We start from the raw sequence: 18,342 nt of genomic DNA, 5'->3' as shown, positions 1-18,342 counted from the left end.
AGGAGCACATCAGCTAAAGCCATCAGAGGGGCAGCCAGCCACAATCCAGGTCTCCATTGCTGCAAAAGACAGGAACAGTTCACACTCAGGACAAAAGTAGGCGCGAGAGCCCAGAAGGCTCTCTGGGTGTGAATGGCAGCAGGGCACTGCAGACCACTTGCTTCCCTCCCTCCAAGCTGTGCGGGAGGGAAATGCTGGCTCTGGCCTGAGGCTGTGTGTGTGTGTGTGCACGCGCACAGGGAGACCAAGAGGGAAAATTGGGCTCCAGCTTGCTTTTAAACTTTGGTTTAGGATTTACCTCCAATTTGGCAGCTAGTCAGAGAGGACAAGATAAAGAGCAGATTCACCAGCAGGAAACAGAAGCTGTTATGGGTCCAGGAGCATCATCTCTAAACTGCAAAATGGCCACGGCTTTAATTAGGTCTCTTGGAATTGTGCTGGGTGATGGAGCCAGATTTTAGATCCGTGTTTCTCAACCTTAGCAACTTTAAGATGTGTGGACTCCAGCTCCCAGAATTCCCTGGCCAGCATGTTTCCTGTCTGGTTTACCTGGTAAGGCTGACACTGTGTATCCTTGGTCCAGTTACTACTCCTTGGCTTCACCTAGCTTGTGGCTTTGCTGTGAAGATTACAAGAAACTAACATGTGAGCCCAGATGGGCAAGCGGTACTAGAAATGCTTTAGGAAAGGTTTTTTCCAATATGATGCCCACTGATGCCCCGGGACTACAGTTCCCACCATTCCTAGCCCAGTTGCTTTAAGCTCTAGTTTTGTTTTGTTTTTAAACAGTTCCCTGCTGTTTGGCAGATGTTTTGCAGTATCTAAAAAGAAAACTAGCTTTGCTTACTGCAGGAAATTGCACATTTGACAGTAAGATTTCTCATTTTTCTTTGAAAACGTTGCAGTGTCACCGGAAACTCTACTGATCAGAAAAAAATAAAACAAACAGTTGTCTGTATACAAATCACTTGCACTCTGAGTGTTTGCTTGCTTCAACTAACATCTGGGCTGATTTTTATTTATTCAGTGGAAGAAGGATAAAGACCAAGCTTAAGGAACAGAAAGGCAGGATCCAAAATGTGTATATGTGAACCACAAACTTACCAACCTCATTTTAAATCAATCTATTCCTTGAACCCAAATCAAGTAGTTGGTTTATGGTTCAGGGACTTTCGCAAAATCAACTGGCTTCCCAATAATTGTCCTTAGTCCCTCTCCAGGATGTTCTTCTCCACCCCCACCCCAACCACCCCCGTGCATCTGGACATGTTATCTTGGTTGAAACATGTGGAGGATATGCCTGTATTTTAGCAGGGCAGGACCAGAACCTAAACTGGCATGTAATTCTTGACTTCATTCAGTACCTAGCAGTTTCCTTCCCCACCTAGTGTAAATTTCACACACTCACTTTAAGACCGGGGGCAGACTGTTTAAGAGCAATACTGCCATGAAGCTGTTCTTCTTGACTGAATGGGACTTGGATATTTGCTCAAGGTAGGCTGACCATACGTCCCATTTTGAACAGGACAGTCCCGTTTTTTTAATGGGACAGTCCTGTTTTTTTAACATTTCCAGACCATCCCGTTGTTGTAATATGAATGTCCATTTTGTCCTGTTTTCTTAAAAACCTTACTTAAAAATTTGAAAGTTCCCACAAACCTGTCAGAATGCAGTCTGACTTTGAGTGGAAGGAGGGGGAGCTTGGCAGAAACAGCGGGAAAAAAGCTGCAGAGCTCAACCCAGCAGGAAACCTAAAAAGAAAAAAACAGGATCAGCTGATAGGCGCTGATCAAAGGGTGAGCCGAGATCGGCTCCTGCCTTGAAATGGCAGGAAGAAAAGAATGTAAAAGCACTGCCAGAGGAGGAACGGTTTGTTGGGGACAACTGTTCACTAGACTCTCCAGCCCAGCCTTGCCTCTCACAAATGAAAGAATCCGAAGATTCCCAGCCTGAGAAAACCAGAGAAGTTCCTGCCTGCCGATCCAGCCCTTCGCCCAGCTCTGCCCCGTTTTGCCATCCCAATGTCCCGTTTTTGTCTCAAGGAAATATGGTCAGCCTAGTTCAAGGCTTCTCACATGGAATACTTGATCCCTCCCCAAATTTTCTAGTTCCACTAGACCAGTCTAGATGCAAGAAAGATAACTGTGGGACCATGCTCAATGACCCAAAGCTATTCAGCCTCCAGTTTCATGGAAAGCCCAATATCTCATCTCTTGGACAGCTGGAAGGAGCTCTGCATCTCCTTAACCATTCACATGCCTCATTCATTTCTGATTGTAATCAGGGTGGTGGGCCAACCTAACCATTAGGAAAAATTAGAAGCAGCCTCAGGAAGCAGATTTTGAGGTAGCACGAAGAAGCATCAATGGATGCATTATTTCATTGTTGTCATTCTATTTTTATAGCAAGGATGTTCCACTTTGTGTGTCAAAACAATTTGCTTGGTTTGGGATATTGATGCTCCCTTAGGTAGCAAGATGTCTTGGGCCAGCCCTGGCATTCCTTGAAGATGAGGAAATCTCTGGGCCATTCTCCTCCATACACACTACTCTGCATGCATTCTATGCCTAGTTCTGCTGGGATCTCCTAGCAAAATCGGCCATTGGGGAAGAACGTGGACTCTATTTATTGGTGCCTCTGGACATCAGCAACAAATTGCACGATACTGTTTTTTTCCATCCAGCTTTTCATTTCTAACCTTTCTAGTCCCCTCAAAAGATCCCTCCAGATGTTCTTCTCTGCCCACACCTGGAGGGATGGGAACTCAAATCTTTGCAAATTCTGCCTCATTCTCATCTACTTCCCATTACTTTGCTAAATGTATCTCCTTCTGGAACTGCAAAGACTTACCAATTGTTTCTTTGCCATTTTGCCCATGTGGAAGTCTAAAGTGGTCTTCCTAGACCTGGCCCCCTCCAGATGTTCTGGATGTGAATTCAGCCTAATTGCCAGAGCAGCAGATCCTATACGATGATTGGCTAAGCAGGAGAATGATGGAGCTGTTGTAGGATTCCAATATAAGGTGAAACTGCGACAGAATGTTAAGAGTGCTCCTGTCCAGATAGAAATGCTGTTTTTCAGGACATCCCATTCCTCTTCTTTCCATTCTGAAGAGTATTAGCATTCAGTGACTAGTGAGCACTCAGGCCTGGATTTTTATTATATTTTTCTTAAAAAGCGCATTTCTACAAACCTTGAGGTTCTCCAGCTCTCTGGTCCCTTCCTACTGTGTGCTGCTGCTGTTTGGCTACCTGAGGATCCACCTTCTGTTTCTCCGTTCCTCTGGTTTCCTGCGGGGACATGCAGCTGCCAGGTGCCCCTCCTTTCCACACCGCAGGCACAATCCTTTGGCAAAACGGCTTTCTTTTTCTTCTTGCCACGACCGTCTCACTGGTTTGCTAGCAGTAGCTGCTGGCCTTGTAGGTTTCCCCATCGCTTGTTGTTTGGGACCTCTTTTAGTTTGAGTATACTTAGCTTGGGCTTGCTCAACCTTCGCAGCCAATTGTATCCACTCATACAGCATGGCTGGGTCGCCCCGTACAACTGCCCATCGTAGTATATCTGGTCTTAGTCCATCTTTGAACATCTCTACAAGGGTGGTGGCAGACCAATCCTCTACTTTGCCGGAGAGTGCTTGAAACTCCAGCGCATAATCCGACACTGATCTGGAGCCTTGAACCAACTCCCTTAGGGCTACCTTTGCTTTTTTCTCAGCTAGAGGATCACCAAAATGCATTTTCATTGCCACATGAAATCATCAAAGCAATCCAACTCCAAAGCGTCCATGTCAACCAGTCGCACGAACCAGTCTGCTGCCCTCTCCTCTAGTTGGGTCGCGACAGCATTAATCTTAGCCCGCTCAGAACGAAACACGCTCCCAAACTCTTCCATATAGCTGTGTGCATTAGTCAAAAAAAATGACAGCTTTGTAGGATCCCCATTAAACTTCACATTAAAGTCTCGATATCGGACCCGGGTTGGGCTATCGTGTCTCTTTTTGTGCTTAGCCTTTCGTGGCTGTGGTGGCTCTTCCTCCTGCACCTCTGGCGCTATTTCTTGAGCCTCTGCCAGTCGAACTTTCACACGTCTCCCCCCTCCCGGCTCCGTCCTCTCTCCTTCTGCTCCCTACTTGGGGAAGGTAAGGAGGCTTTCTTTGGAGGCCTGCTCGGCAGGGGCCCTCCCCCCCAATATTTCCGTGGCTTTCCCTGTTTGTCTACTGGGGGAGGGGGGGTTGGGGATGCGGAGGTGTCAGGAGAGTCACTACCTTCTTCACCTCCCGTCTTTTCCTTTTTCTGAGTGTCCCTGGTAAAGGTTAACTTTGCCAACAAATCCTCTATGGATTTCATCCTCGCCTCCAGCTGCTGGGATTTCTCCATCTCCATCTCCGTTGGTGTCACTGCTCTCCTTTTGGTGATCTGCACGGTCGGAAACAGCGAGAAATACACCGGCTTGGCTGGGGCTGGTGGCGACCCATACAAGGGTCCCTCCGTCTTCTTGACTACCACTGACTTCACTGCCTTCTCCGTATTGCAACTGGAATCCGTTGCCTCGGAGAGGTCATCCGACCCTGGCGTGAGAGTCCTCTCTCTCCGCGGTCCCATGGGCTCTTTTTCCCCGCCTCTGGAGAGCTGACTTTCCCCCGAGCCGGTGGTTGAGGTTGGGGCAGTTTCAGTCATCGCTAATTAAACTCCTCACAGGAAACTGGATGGATGCTAGCGGACTGATATTAAAGATTCTCAGCTTTATGTAATGATTGCCTATTCCAATAAAAGGAGTCTCATCAGTAATTACTAGAGAAAAGTAATTTATTGAATGAATAGTATGCAAAGTACGAAGAAAGCTGAGAATGAGCAAAAGCGTGCCAAATACAAACTTAAAAAGCCTTGCTCCCGTTGCGAACCCTCCCCTCAGGCTAGCATAGCAACCACCCACCCCAGACGCTAGCAACCGTGAGAATCAGCCTGAGAAAGTAACCTTGAACAGCAGAGATAACCCAAACATACATTCCAGAAGATCACAAGTCAGCACAAAGGAAATTTACCAGCGTGGCCAGGCAGGCACGCAACTGCAGATATGACATGTGAAACGTTACGAGGAACCATAAACATCGGAACAGGAACATGACATGGTAAGGCATAAGCAGCTCGCTTTCTCCAGCCCAAAGTCTTACAGAGGGGAGATGGTGTAGGGCACTGTACTGCAGAAAGTGATATTAAAGAAGCATCCTTTACTCACTAAAGGCACTGAGGTTTGCTCTTATGTGCACCACAAAGTTCCACATTGTTTATTCCACTTGGGAGTATGCCTCTACTTGGGGAGAGGATGACATCTTGTGGTTGTGGAAAAATACAACATCATTTATTAACCTTACCTTACCTTTATTATTAGCTGCAGAGACTACCCCACGGTGTGATTTTTGCATGTGTTGACTCTCATTAGGTGCTCTTATACAGCGAAGGAGAATTATAAGCCTGATGCAGAGGGTACATCCCAGGAAATATAGGATGCCAAGGAGCTAAGCTGATATTGGCTGCAGGATCAGCTTTTGTTACTATACTTCAAAGATTTATACTGGAAGTAGAACAAAGCAGAACAGAAATTTAACTGAGGACAATGACCAGTTCATCTGGAAGGAGAAACAACTGAAGCTCTCAAGCAAGGAGGCTTTATAGTATCCTTGGTCTAAATATCTGTAAAGATTTTCAGGTCACTGTGATTCCTTCCTGATGCAGGTTTGCAGAATGTGCCAAAATGCATCGCATTGAATGGAAGAATCGAAAGACGAGCCAGTTGTGCTTCTGGGTTTTGGCTTGAGAGAGGACAGTCTCTGGTTTCCCTTCATAAAAGTTGCATTGGGTCTGTCGCAAACTGGCCTCTTTCAGCAAGCCTTTTCATGTATATTTGACATACTTTAGGGCACTCTTACAGTCATTTCTCCAGAGATTGTGTGGATAAGCAAGGCTGATAGGCCACGAGGGACTGCACAACAGATGATGCAAAGAGCGCCTGATGGGAAGGATATTATGAGTCCCTGATCAGAATCAAAGTGAGTCACCCTTCTTTTAACCACATCTGGCACTCTCTGCCTGCCATTTCCCCCTTCCCCTTCCCCTGCAGCCACAAAGAAGTTAGTCACTGAAGAGCCTGACTAGAGAGAGTCAAGAAAAGGCTCCGCCCAGGAAATCTAATGTAATTTCACATTTCAGGGGTGGAAAACCTTGTTTGTACAGAGCGCTGGTGAGCGAAGGCCTTGGTGAGTGTGCATACAATCTTTTTCTCTTGTAGCATGTGCTGATGTTAAAAAGTGTGACAAAGGTGAAGCTGAAATACTTGGCACAGCCTGTGATTGGAGGAGTAGAAACAAAAAACAAACCTTAAACCTCAGGTTGGCAAACGAAGGATTTTACAAACAGCTTGGTTGGATGGATTCAGCTCCTCTGGGTGGCTTTTCTTTTACATCTTGGTCTGTTCAACGAAACACTGGAAATAGTTGGAAATACAGCATTGGTTATGGAAGAAAGATACATGTGTGTGTCCGTGTGCGGAAAAAGGAATTAATTCATAAGCCTTGATTTCTTCTAGAATTAGCCTGATTTTCTAAAAACGGTAACTTTTCCAGCATTGCAAAAGAAAGTGCCCTCTGCTTGTAATTTGAGCACTTCCACCCCCTCTGTCTCTATTAATCACTAGAATTAAGCTCTCAGACTTTTATCGTGGCATTGACTACCTCCCAGCTCCTAATATCTGCATTCTTGTTCAAACCTTAAGCCATAATCATCAGGGTTACCTGAGCAAGGAAGAGAAAATGGATCCTTTTCATTCCTGCCTCTTGATGTCTTTTCCTGCTTCATTACAAGGATCAAATAGCGGTCCTGAAATGCTGTTGCTGCTTAGCAGGAAGAGAAGAGTGAGTTAAGTGAATAAATAATTTGAGCTGATCATAGGACAGCAGCACTGCACTGTGTGGCTTTCAGCTCTAGACCAAGAATTGGAAAATGGGGAAGGGGAAAATGACCTGTCCATCCATCCATCCATCCATCCATCCCATTCCAATAAAATGCACAAGGTAGGAGATGTTACCTTCTCCATGCCCTGGGAAAGTCCCAGCTTCCTAGCATGGGCAAATTCTTGCTCTTCTTCCTCTCCATGAGCTGGTTTTACAAAAGCTAAAGCAACTGTTTGTCAGAGTGATTTATTTTTATGCTGTTTCCTGTATTGATGATGGTATCAGTTTGATGCCACAATTTTTCATATATCCTGGAAAGTCACAGCTCCTTGTCATGGTGGTTTGGCAGCTTCTTTTCTGGTAGACTAGGACTCATAAATTCAGTATGTGTTTTTAGATTATATATACCACTTAATAACCATTCATTTAGTGACAGTTTGGACTTACGACAGCATTGAAAAAAATGACTTACAATTGGTTCTCATACTTATGACTGTTGCAGCGTCCCCGCAGTCATGTAATCACGATTTGGGTGCTTGGCAATCAGTTCACGTTTGACTGTCGCAGTGTCCTGTGTCATGTGATCACCATTTTCGATCTTCCCAGCTGGCTTTTGGCAAGCAAAATCAATGGGGAACCACCTGATTCGCTTAATGCCCACAGTGATTCACTTAATGACTGCAGCAAAAAAGGTCATAAAATCAAGTCAGATTCACTTAATGACTGCTTCTAGCAATTGAAATTCCGGTCCCAATTGTGGTCATTAAGTGAGGACTACCTGTATGCATATGTCCAGGGAGTGGGCATAGCAAGTAGCAACTATGGCCTTGTTTCACACTGATTCTGATTTGCTTCTGAATTCTCCAGTTTGCTGTTAAAAAGAAAAGTTGTACATATGTTTACGATATCAGCGTGCAAAGAAATACTCTACCCTGAGCTACTTATAACCCTTGAATCAATATTGCCTACTGTGGCTGTGGAGCAGCCATATACGGTTTTAGATCAAGATGTTTCCCATCCCTATTTAGAGGTAGAGGGACAGAACCAAACAATTGATCCATCTCTAGCCCAATATTGCCAGCACTGACTGGCAGTGGTGCCACAGCTTCAGGCAGGAGTTTTTATGTCAGTTGAGCTTGGGAACTCATAGTATATACTCTCACTTTGAACTTTGATCTGCTGCAAGGCTTTCTGAACTGGAACGTGGAAGTTAGGATCGATGCAATTTATCAATAATTTCCATCATTTGTTTTACCAGATTTTTCAGAGAAACGTAATAAACAAAGTAAATAAAGTGTTGTTATGCAGTTTTGGGACGTCTTCTTAAAACATGGTTGTGGTAGTGTTTTTCTAAGATGAGGGAGGAATCTCTAGGTTGGGTTTTGCCTACGTGAAGAGCAGAGTGTTCCTGAATTTACTATCCACAGAGAGCAGTGACCTGACCTATCCTGGCTTTATGATGAGTTTTTTTTTTTAATGGAAATGGTAAAGGTAATTGTCCCAGTCACGCCATTGCAGTAAACTGACAATGTAACTAAGGCAAACATTTCTGAAAAAATACTTTATGAAATCAGAAGTCAGCTGGCCAGAGACCATTTCTGGCATTAGGACATTACAGCATCATACACTGCTGGCCATCAGTGCAGAGGATGGCATTGGAGTCTGCAAATGTCTTAGATTGCAACTCCCTTGATCCCTCATTATTAGCTACATTGACTTTGATGAACATTGTAATCCAAAATATCTGGACGTACATTTGCTAAAGTACAATTCTCAGTATCACTTGCCAATCAAGAACTTCATAGCATGTTGTGTGAAGTTGTCTTATACAGAGTATAAACCATGAATTCACACATCTACTCCTGTACTAGCCATTCCAAAATGCAGCGGCTCTTTTTTGGCTTCAGTAGAAGTCTTCTCCAGTTCTCCTTCCTTTGGTCATTGGAAGAGCTCAGAGACAAGCAAAGTACTAGCTTTGCAAGTAGAAGGTCCCAAATTAAATTCCAAGGTAGGGTTGGAGAAACTTGACAGTGTCAACAGTACTAACTAGATAGACCAATGGCCTGATTTAAGAGAAGGCAACTTATGTTCCAGTAGACTCTGTTGAGCAGACGGTCAAGCCAATCCTTCTTGTATACAAAACTAGTGCTCTAGCACTGAACTATACCTCACCATTTAATGAAAGCCCTAACCAAATTTGTTGTTTCTCACCAGATCCTTGGAACCATGTATACAGCAAACCCCAAAAGGTAAGGAATATTCTCATCCAATCAAAATGTTTATTCTCATCCAATCAAAATCCAGTAATCATTTCATAGACAGAACTGAATGCAACAGCAATTGTGGGCGGTCTTTATGAGGCTTGAGGTTAACTTATGGGATCTTTCAACTGGGTTTAGATATATGGGTGTTTTAGCCATATATAGCCATCTACTACTTTGAGAATCCCTGCTCTGGTTTCAAAAGTGGGGTATCAATTGAATTAGTGTTAATCATTATTTAACTATACTGCATCTGGTATCTTGCCTTAAGACAGAACTTTCCAGTCTCTAGTATGAAACATATTGTCAGTCTCGGTTGGGGCCACATACAAATTATCCCCCACTTGCTTGTAATTTCTTCCCTGAAGTTATCACCTAGAGTGAATAGTCTGGAGAGTTGTGGAGGGTGAAAATAAAGATTTGGAACAGGAAAACCCGAGTGGGTCATAATCAGGGATATGTTCCATACTGGTTCCCAATGACTGACTTTTCTTCAAAGAAAAAATTACCAATGGAAGCATGTTTGGAGGAAAGAAAGTTTGCATAATATTGTTTATTCTTTGAGAAATAGGTCTGACTGCAGCAAGCAATGTTTCCACATATTATAACTGCTAGACCTTGGAATTCTATTAAAACAAGCAGGCAAGCAAGCAGGCAAATCTGATCATGTAGTTCCGTCTGTCTTGATACTCTCCTTTCATCTGGATTTCCCCCCTATGATTTTTCCAAGGCGAGGCTTCCCAGACTTGTTGGACTTCAGCTCCCATAATTCTTCAGCTTTGCCTGTGTTGGCTGGAAGTTGAAGACAAGCACACTGCAAGGGCCATAAGCTCAGGAAGATTGCTCTATTCTTTGTCAGCCCACCTTCTTGGAAGTAGCTGTTCTTGATTCCTTCTCTAGATATCTGACTTGTCCTGTCTTCCTTCTTCCAATTCAATAAACTGAAACCTTCTGCTTGGTAGTGGCTCTCCCTTTGACGCTTCAGCGAAAGAACCAGGACTGCACATCTGGCGTGTGGAGAAAATGAAGCCGGTCCCTGTTCCAGATCAGATGAAAGGCGTATTCTATACTGGGGATTCGTACCTTGTCCTTTATAATGGATCTGATGAGCATTCCAATCTGCATATTTGGATTGGTAAGCAAAGGGTCAAGATAATCCTTAAGTATACAGGATCTATCTAGGGAATGATGCATTTCTGTAGCTTATGGCTGAATGAACCATATTTGGCTGGATTCATACAATACATGCTTTACACATCACAAGGGCTGAGCTCACACAAACATGCTTAACCAACATTAAAGAAACCATAATAAGGCTTAGTATGTTAGGTGAACCGTTGGCCAATTTCTGGACTTGAGTGGTGTGATCATGCAACTTGCAGTACAATGCAACAGTACATTCAGCAGCAGCTTATCATCATCTCCAAAATGGGTTTTAATCTAGCATTTTCACCAAGAATCCTGGACAGAAAGTCTTTTTTGAGATCGCTAAAACTGGCTAGGGGCTATCACTCAACTGGGTAGAGTTGAGATACTTTCTTGCGAATAAATGCTCTCTCCTTTTGTCTCAGGTCAAAACTCCTCCAGGGATGAGCAGGGAGCGTGTGCTTTGCTCTCCACTCACCTCAACTCCATCCCGAAAGAGAAACCAATCCAGTATCGGGAAGTGCAGGGGAATGAATCAGATGTTTTCATGGAGTACTTTCCTCACGGCATCAAATACCAGGTGAAAGGAGACTCGTTTTTCCAGTTACAGACCTTGCTGTCTTTCCAGAGCACTGTTGCTAAGCATTAGGTCTTCTTAAGAATTTGCACTCAGTTAAACTTTTTTTAAAAAATTCCATCCAATTGTGTCCAATTCTCGGAGACTGCCTGGACAAGTCTCTGCAGTTTTCTTGGCAAGGTTTTTCCGAACTGGCTTGCCACAGCCTCCTTCCTAGGGCTGAGAGAAAGTGACTGGTGACTGGCCCAAGGTCACCCAGCTGGCTTCGTGCCCAAGGCAGGGGTAGAACTCAGGGTCTCCTGGTTTCTAGCCTGATGCTTTAACCACTACACCAAATGGGCTCTCCAGTTAAACTAGGTGCCTGTATATACACTCATACAAAGCTATGCTGTGGAAATAGTAGGAGACAAATGCCTCCTTCAATCCCCATCAGCCAGGGGGGAATCCAGGTGGCTGACACCTTCCCTTTTTCCTTCTTGAGAAACTGTTCCCCATTTCCTCGTTTGCTCAATTTCTTTTCCATTATTTCCTCCAGGTCTAGCTTTGTTTTTGTTCTGATGATGCACTAGTGGAATTTTATTTATTTTTATTATTTTTTATTAAATCTGCATGCTACCCAACTCCGTGACTCTTAGGTTCTTAATATTTTAGGGTTAGATTTTTACAAGGCAAATAAATATAAAAGATTTATTGCTCCTCCCCTTCCTAAACAATCAACACTCAACTTCATCAGTATCAACATAACAGGCTGCTGGTAGTCAACAATTTGGGGAAAGAGCAGAAAACTAGGAAAGCTGTTTTTTTTTTACAAAATCAATAGGCACATTCATCTGAGTGGCCGTATTCGTGTCAGCTTTCTGAACTGAGACAGAACTGAACTGGCTGGGGGGTTCATCTCTATAAGTTTACATATGAGAAACTGAACCTCTTTTGATCTAATCTACCTTGAAGGCTGATTTCAGGAATAAAAGGAGGGAAGAGAGAACTGCAGAGGCTCCCTTACTCTCCTGTACATGAAAGCAGAACATGGCTGCCTTTCAAGGGAAGGCAGTCTCCAAAACACATTTTGGATTTTGAGAGCTAGTTATGGATGTACAAAATACTTGGCACAATCCAGCATTCAGACTGACTGACTTGTTCCTCACAATCTTCTAAGACCCTAAAAGGTCTCTATCCCTCAAAGCCAGCTTACTTTTGATTTATTTTTTGTTTGCTTCTAGACAGATAGGTACACATTCAAACAAACCAGAACTAGAGACGGAGAAACCAGAGCCGGAACTAGAGATTGAGCTGGAGCCAGAACCAGAGCCAGAACCAGAACCGGCTCTAGTTCTGGTTCTAGGTCTGATTCCAGTTCCAGCTCAGGTTCCAGTTCTGGTTCCAGCTTGAGTTCTAGATCTAGTTCCGGCTCCGGCTCCAGTTCTTCCTTCTCTTTCCCAAGCACAGGGAAAGAACCAGTAATTCTTACCAGATGCCTGAACTAGCATCTTGCTTAGACTTTAGACAATAAACTGAAGTCCAGGCTCTGGCTCTGGTTCCAGTTCTGCTCCGGCTCTGGCTCCGGTTCCAGTTCTGCTCCGGCTCTGGCTCCGGTTCCAGTTCTGGTTCTGGCTCTAGGAAGGGAGCCTCTGCAGTTCTCTCCCCCTTCCTTTTATTCCTGAAATCAGCCTTCAAGGTAGATTAGATCAAAAGACGTTCAGTTTCTCGTGTGTAAACATATAGAGATGAGCCCCCCGACCAGTTCAGTTCTGTCTCAGTTCAGAAAGCTGACACGAATATGGCCACTCAGATTCTCCAGCCTCTGCACCCTTGTCTCAACCCCAGTCTGTGGTCCACAGGAAGGTGGTGTGGAGTCAGCCTTTACCAGAACCCAGTCCAACCCTGAGCAAGGCCCCATGCGCCAACTCTACCAAGTGAAAGGAAAAAAGAATATCCGGGCTGTGGAAAAGGAACTGAGCTGGACCAGTTTTAATACAGGTGATTGCTTCATCCTGGACCTTGGAGAGGTGAGCCTACAAAGGGAGAAGGGAAGGGTACATAAGCGTGTTATAAAAAGAATATATGTCGTAAGAGTACATGGTGCTCACCTGACATTATGAATCATAAACTAACCAACCATATGTTACCCAACCATGTTGCACATGGGTTAGCTTATGGTTCAACGCATCACCCCAAACCAAAGCATGGCTAACCTAATACAGCAGGGCCACTCAACCAGGGTTCTGTGGCACCCTGGGGTTCTGCAAGAGGTCACTCGTTGTTGCCTGGGAGATCACGATTTATTTTTAAAAAAATATTTCAAATTTGGGCAACTTCACATTAAAGAGGTAAGTTTCATTCTTTATTTTTTAGTCTAAGAACACTGTCAGTGCAATATAGAGACCTACAAGTGAAACTATTATAATAACTTTGTAACTTCGGCCTGTATTTGAGCCTGAATGTGCAGGGGTTCCCTGAGGCCTGAAAAATATCTCAAGGCTTCCTCCAGGGTCAAAAGGTTGAGAAAGGCTGTAATGCAGGGAATTCATGGGATATATTCTCCAAGCAGGGTTGTTGTGGGACTCCAGTATTGCAGACTTCCCAATCTGGCATTGCAATTCCCAAAATTCCCAGCCAGTCTAGTTAATGGTTGGGCATCCTGGGAGTTGTAGTCACAACACTGTCAGATGTATAGCGGGAAGATTAAAAGGTGGTGGTGGCTGGATGTCAGTGAGCTGGTAGTCTGCTATAAATTGGACAACAGGTTTCTACCTTTCTACTTTTCCTTCTAGCAAATCTTTACCTGGTATGGGGGAAAGTCAAACATTCTGGAGCGCAACAAAGCTCGGGATTTTGCAGCAGCAATCCGAGACAGTGAGAGAAAGGGGAAATCCAGAGTGGAGATTGTTGTGGACGGGGAAGAACCAGCTGAGATGATAGCGGTAAGATCTTCCTGGGGGACAAGCAATATTAAGGGTAGATGCAAATCAGTGCGTAGGTTGGCCATTTTCCCACCTGCTCCTTTCCAGATGTGTTGGGCCACAGCTTTCTTCTTTGTCTGGGGATTGTGGTAGTAGTAGAATCCATCTGGAAAACTCCTGGTTAGGATCAGAAGGCTGAATTAGAAAGACGATGCCAAGGAAAAGTATACAAAAGGTCTCTGAGAAGTTATGGAATCTTCTTTATTCCTGGGTTACTGTACTGCATTCTGTACTTTCATATAGAGATGGGTCATGGGAACAAAAGCTGCTATTTTAGAGTAACTCATACTGCTTATCCATGCAGAGCAAGACTGCCTATATCAGAGGTGCTTGACTTTTTCACACCAAGGACTACACTCTTAGTTGTTGGCAGGGCCAACAACTGACTGGCTGGGAATCCTGGAATTGTAGACCCAAGGCTGAAGGGCACATGAACGCATTTCTGATGCGTTTCTGTTGCACATGGATGGTGGTGTGAAGAAGTATTTTCCAGAAGGAAGCACATTTCTGGCAGCAGCTGCATGGCAAACATTGGTTTTGAACCAGACCATGTTAAGGTCCAATACAGGAGGGTTTCTGCTGTGAAGAGATATTGGCATGATCTATTTTTCTAGGTACTGGGTCCTAAGCCAGCTCTGAAAGAAGGCACTGCTGAGGAAGATATTGTGGCTGATCAGAAGAATGCCACTGCAGCAGTATTGTATAAGGTAATAACCAAAAAATGAGAAGAACCTTAGCTGAGTTCAGGTTGGATGGGGTCTCCAGGAAATTGTCCTCTTGTAGGCACCTTCTACTGTAAGAGCCATTCATTCTCTCCATCTCCCTCTTTGAGAGGGAAACTTACCAGCTGCTGGCTGAATATTTGAATCTATAATCTCGCTATCTGTTTAATCAACCATAATGCCCCAGAATGATCCTATGCTGGACATTGTGTGTCATTAAAATGATGGGCTATCATGAGAAGGGTTGCTGAGCTCTCCAGAGAGCCCTGCCACACCACAAAGCATTAAGTTTACAAGCCATACCTGAGAGAGTGTAAACCCAAATGACCTTTTCTCTGTGTCATTTACTTGCTGCGATTTGCAGACTGTGGACTGGATGTGCATAAATGCACATTTATCTTGAAGTAGAAATGTGGCAATGGAAAAAAAATCACTGGTTTCTAACATTAGCTGAGCAACCTTTGTTTTTTTGCTCACGTATGATGCATCTTTATGAGTTCTGGGTAATCACGAGTACCAGGATTATCTCCAGAGGCAGATATGAGGTCTCCATGTGTGGTAGGACTCAGTTTCAAGTGAGTAAACTAATACACATAACTGTTTATAAGACTATCGCCTTTAAAATCATTAAGCCCAGAGACAGAGAGCCAGTTTGGTCTAGTGGTTAAGGCAACGGGCTAGAAACCAGGAGTCTGTAAGTTCTAGTCCCGCCTTAGGCATGAAAGCCAGCTGGGCGACCTTGGGCCAGTCCCTCTCTCTCAGCCCAACTCGGTGCAATATAGACTAGCCTCCTCCTTGGCAACGTGACTTGCCACGGCTAAATAGTCTACACATCTGGCTGCTGGACCTCACAAGGATTGCCCAGCAAGAAAAAGCAGCATGAACACCGAACTGCTATGCCATACGATTAAAAAAAAAAAAAAGTCCAGAGACTATAATTGATCTAGTTGTACCACAATGCACTGAGATCTGGGATCCTGGCAAAAGTCCAATCATGATAGCTTAGACCAGAGATCCTTTTGACATAGGTTTCTCCATCCTCTCAAAATTCTGCTATAGCTCCCAGAATTCTCAGCTGTTTTCCACATTGATTCTGAGGGTTACCCTCCTGACACTTCTCTAGAATATAAAGTTGAGGGATGCTATGTTAGCATACAGTCTTGCTTCAAATGCTTTCTGCCCACAATCTTTAGGTGCTAACAATTGCTTCAGAGGTTCCATTGAGGCCTTTCCCCATTATATTAAGCTGCTAGAAGTTCTGGATGCACTAATTCAGATTTAAAATGGTGCCCAGCATGTAGGAAATACAGGACAAAGGGAGGAATGGGCTCCATGCTTAGGCATCTCACACTATCTTCAGGTTGCTGGATGAGAAGGTTCTGGTTTTTAAAAATGCACCATAAACCTCAAAAGCCTGACATCTACCCTGTAATTATTGAATTACTTTAAGTCAAGTAAATTTTATCCTTCTCAATCCTCAGGTCTCTGATATGACAGGGAAAATGAGTCTGACTAAAATCTCTGGATCCAGTCCCTTCCACAAGGACCAGCTCATCACAGATGACTGTTTCATTCTGGACAATGGGCAGTATGGGAAGATCTTTGTTTGGAAAGGTAATACACACCATACACACTCTTAGGGCCTTCCATGGAACCATAAATGCAAAATATATCTGCAGCGAAGAGTAGCATCAGTTGAGATAGACTCTAAAGATATTCTGATTAACGTGCCCCAAGTCGTCAGCTTCTATTTAATTTTTTCCTGCCATCACGACCACACCTTTGCTTCGTTCTTTTTAATTTCCAATGGTTGCTATGATTAGATAGTGGTTAAGGCACTGGACCAGTAATGGGGAGACCCAGATTCAAATCTACCCTCAGCCACAGAAGCTCTCTGGGTGACTTTGGGCAAGTTTCCCTAACAGAGAGTGGAGGAAAATAAGAGGAGGGGATGCTACGTGTGCCACCTTGAGTTACTGAATGAAAGGTGGGATATAAACCGAAGGAGGGAAGGAAGGAAGGATGGACGGATTGCTTTGCCTCTTCACCTTCATGTAGTTCCTCTAGTGACCAAGCAGATGCACTTATAATTAAGTGATGGGCAATAATAGAGGTTTCTGAGTCTTTCATTGAAAGGACTACAGGTAGTCCTCGACTTACGACTACAACAGGAACTGGAAAATTCATAGTTAAGTGGTACAGTCATTAAGCGAGGCATTGAGTGACCGCACCCAATTTTACATTTTTTTTTGTGGTGGCTGTTAAGTGAATCATGCAGTTCTCCATTGAGTTGGCTTGTCAGAAGCTAGCTGGGAAGGTCGCAAATGGCGATCACATGACCCCAGGACATAACAACTGTCGAAAATATATGCCAGTTGCCGAGTGCCTGAATTTTGATTACATGATCGCAGGGATGCTGCAACGGTCTGAAGTGCAAGCACCAGTTGCAAGTCACTTTTTTCAGTACTGTCGTAACTTCGAACAGTCACTAACTGAATGGTCGTAACTCAAGGACTATTGTACCTTGGCTCTTGTAATCCAGCATTGGCCAAGATCTCTTTCTCAGCTTTTGTAAACTATCATCCTCCTTTCTTTCTGTCTGCAGGCCTCAGAGCAAATGAACAAGAACAGCAAGCGGCTCTGAGAGTAGCAGAGAACTTCATCTCTCAAATGAAATATCCCCAGAACACTCAGGTAAGGGTCCCTCAAGCCTGGACAAGCCATCTTTCAAAATGTCCAGAAGGTTTTCATAAAAGAATGACACACCTCCACTGACAGGTTGAGAGAGGATTTAGGATGGAAGGTTAAAGAGCAGCAGTGCAATGGTGTTTCTCAAACTTCTGAAGAGTTCTCAAAGATGAGTGGGAAGGATTTGTCCTCTGCTTCTCTAGTAGCTGTCATGAGTAAGGATGGCAAGCAGGGGGCTCCCATCCAGACTGTTAAGCGCATGCGTAGCACTGAGGAATTAGGTAGCCATTCAAAGAGACACAGATCGGAACCGCCTTAACCTTTGGGGTTTATATGGCTGGGTTTTTCCCATGCTTCTTCAGTTTGTTAGGATTCCTGTTATGTACAAGCAATAAAACATTAGAGACCAGTTCCTTGTCTCAGCGTGTTTCCTGGCAGTTAGGACAGTAGCAGGGTAAATCTAATGGGCTTAAAGCTACACATTTTAGATGAGTATTATGAAAAAAGAAATGAGGGGAGCATTAGAAAAATCCAGAGGCTGTGGTTACACTTTTGAGACATCACTAGCCTCATTCCCACTGAATGAAGTCAACAGGGAGCTTTCATTCTTCCCATATCTCACCAGCTTTTAATCTGGTTCCAGATACAGATCCTGCCTCAAGGCCGTGAAAGTCTGCTCTTCAAACAATTCTTCACAAACTGGAAGTGAAAGCTGGAGTCTCCACCCTTTGCTGGCAATATTCTGTGACTGTGCCTTTCTGCTACATCAACCATTCAAACCTTATTAAATTGGAGCCACTGTGTCCTCTTTGCAGTCTGTTTTTGACCAACCCCCCTTTTTTTCAGCATCTCTGCATGGATGAAACCATCGATTTCCCTACCTTTAGTCTTCAGTATTGTGGTAGCAGAAGGGCAACCTTAACTATAGGGTTCTCTCTTAATTTTCTGGCCCAGTTCATCCCAACTGTAAGCCTCCTCTTCCTCTTTAAGCCTAGAGTACAATAGGTAACAACTTGAGTAGTAGAATGCAACATTCTCATCT

General features: G+C 44.1%; 1 protein-coding gene across 2 annotated transcripts; it reads left to right on the top strand.

The window, feature by feature from the left end:
- The first annotated feature begins 10 nt into the window (after positions 1-10).
- On the top strand, positions 11-18,103 carry CAPG (capping actin protein, gelsolin like). 2 transcript variants are annotated; one of them, XM_063311407.1, is made up of 10 exons: positions 11-96; positions 9,161-9,195; positions 10,170-10,342; positions 10,779-10,933; positions 12,769-12,936; positions 13,702-13,851; positions 14,505-14,597; positions 16,094-16,226; positions 17,218-17,306; positions 17,944-18,103. In XM_063311407.1, exons 2-10 carry the CDS (start codon positions 9,173-9,175, stop codon positions 18,007-18,009), a joined length of 1,050 nt encoding a protein of 349 aa, XP_063167477.1. In that variant the 5' UTR covers positions 11-96; positions 9,161-9,172; the 3' UTR covers positions 18,010-18,103. The 2 variants fall into 2 exon arrangements, with proteins under 2 accessions (XP_063167477.1, XP_063167476.1); XM_063311406.1 differs by lacking the exon at positions 11-96 and adding an exon at positions 6,101-6,253.
- Positions 18,104-18,342: the final 239 nt, after the last annotated feature.

Source organism: Candoia aspera, chromosome 9, assembly GCF_035149785.1.
Source record: "Candoia aspera isolate rCanAsp1 chromosome 9, rCanAsp1.hap2, whole genome shotgun sequence".
Lineage (NCBI taxonomy): Eukaryota > Metazoa > Chordata > Lepidosauria > Squamata > Boidae > Candoia > Candoia aspera.
Note: the sequence above shows the minus strand (reverse complement) of the source record. Positions and strands in the feature narration are given on the sequence as shown.

What these genes read in the sequence shown, in the direction of transcription:
- CAPG (XM_063311407.1), top strand. Translation starts at nt 9,173, where the DNA reads ATGTATACAGCAAACCCCAAAAG. An exon ending in TCATCCTGGACCTTGGAGAG is followed by an intron (nt 12,937 to 13,701) that starts GTGAGCCTACAA and finishes TTTTCCTTCTAG; the next exon opens with CAAATCTTTACCTGGTATGG. An exon ending in AACCAGCTGAGATGATAGCG is followed by an intron (nt 13,852 to 14,504) that starts GTAAGATCTTCC and finishes CTATTTTTCTAG; the next exon opens with GTACTGGGTCCTAAGCCAGC.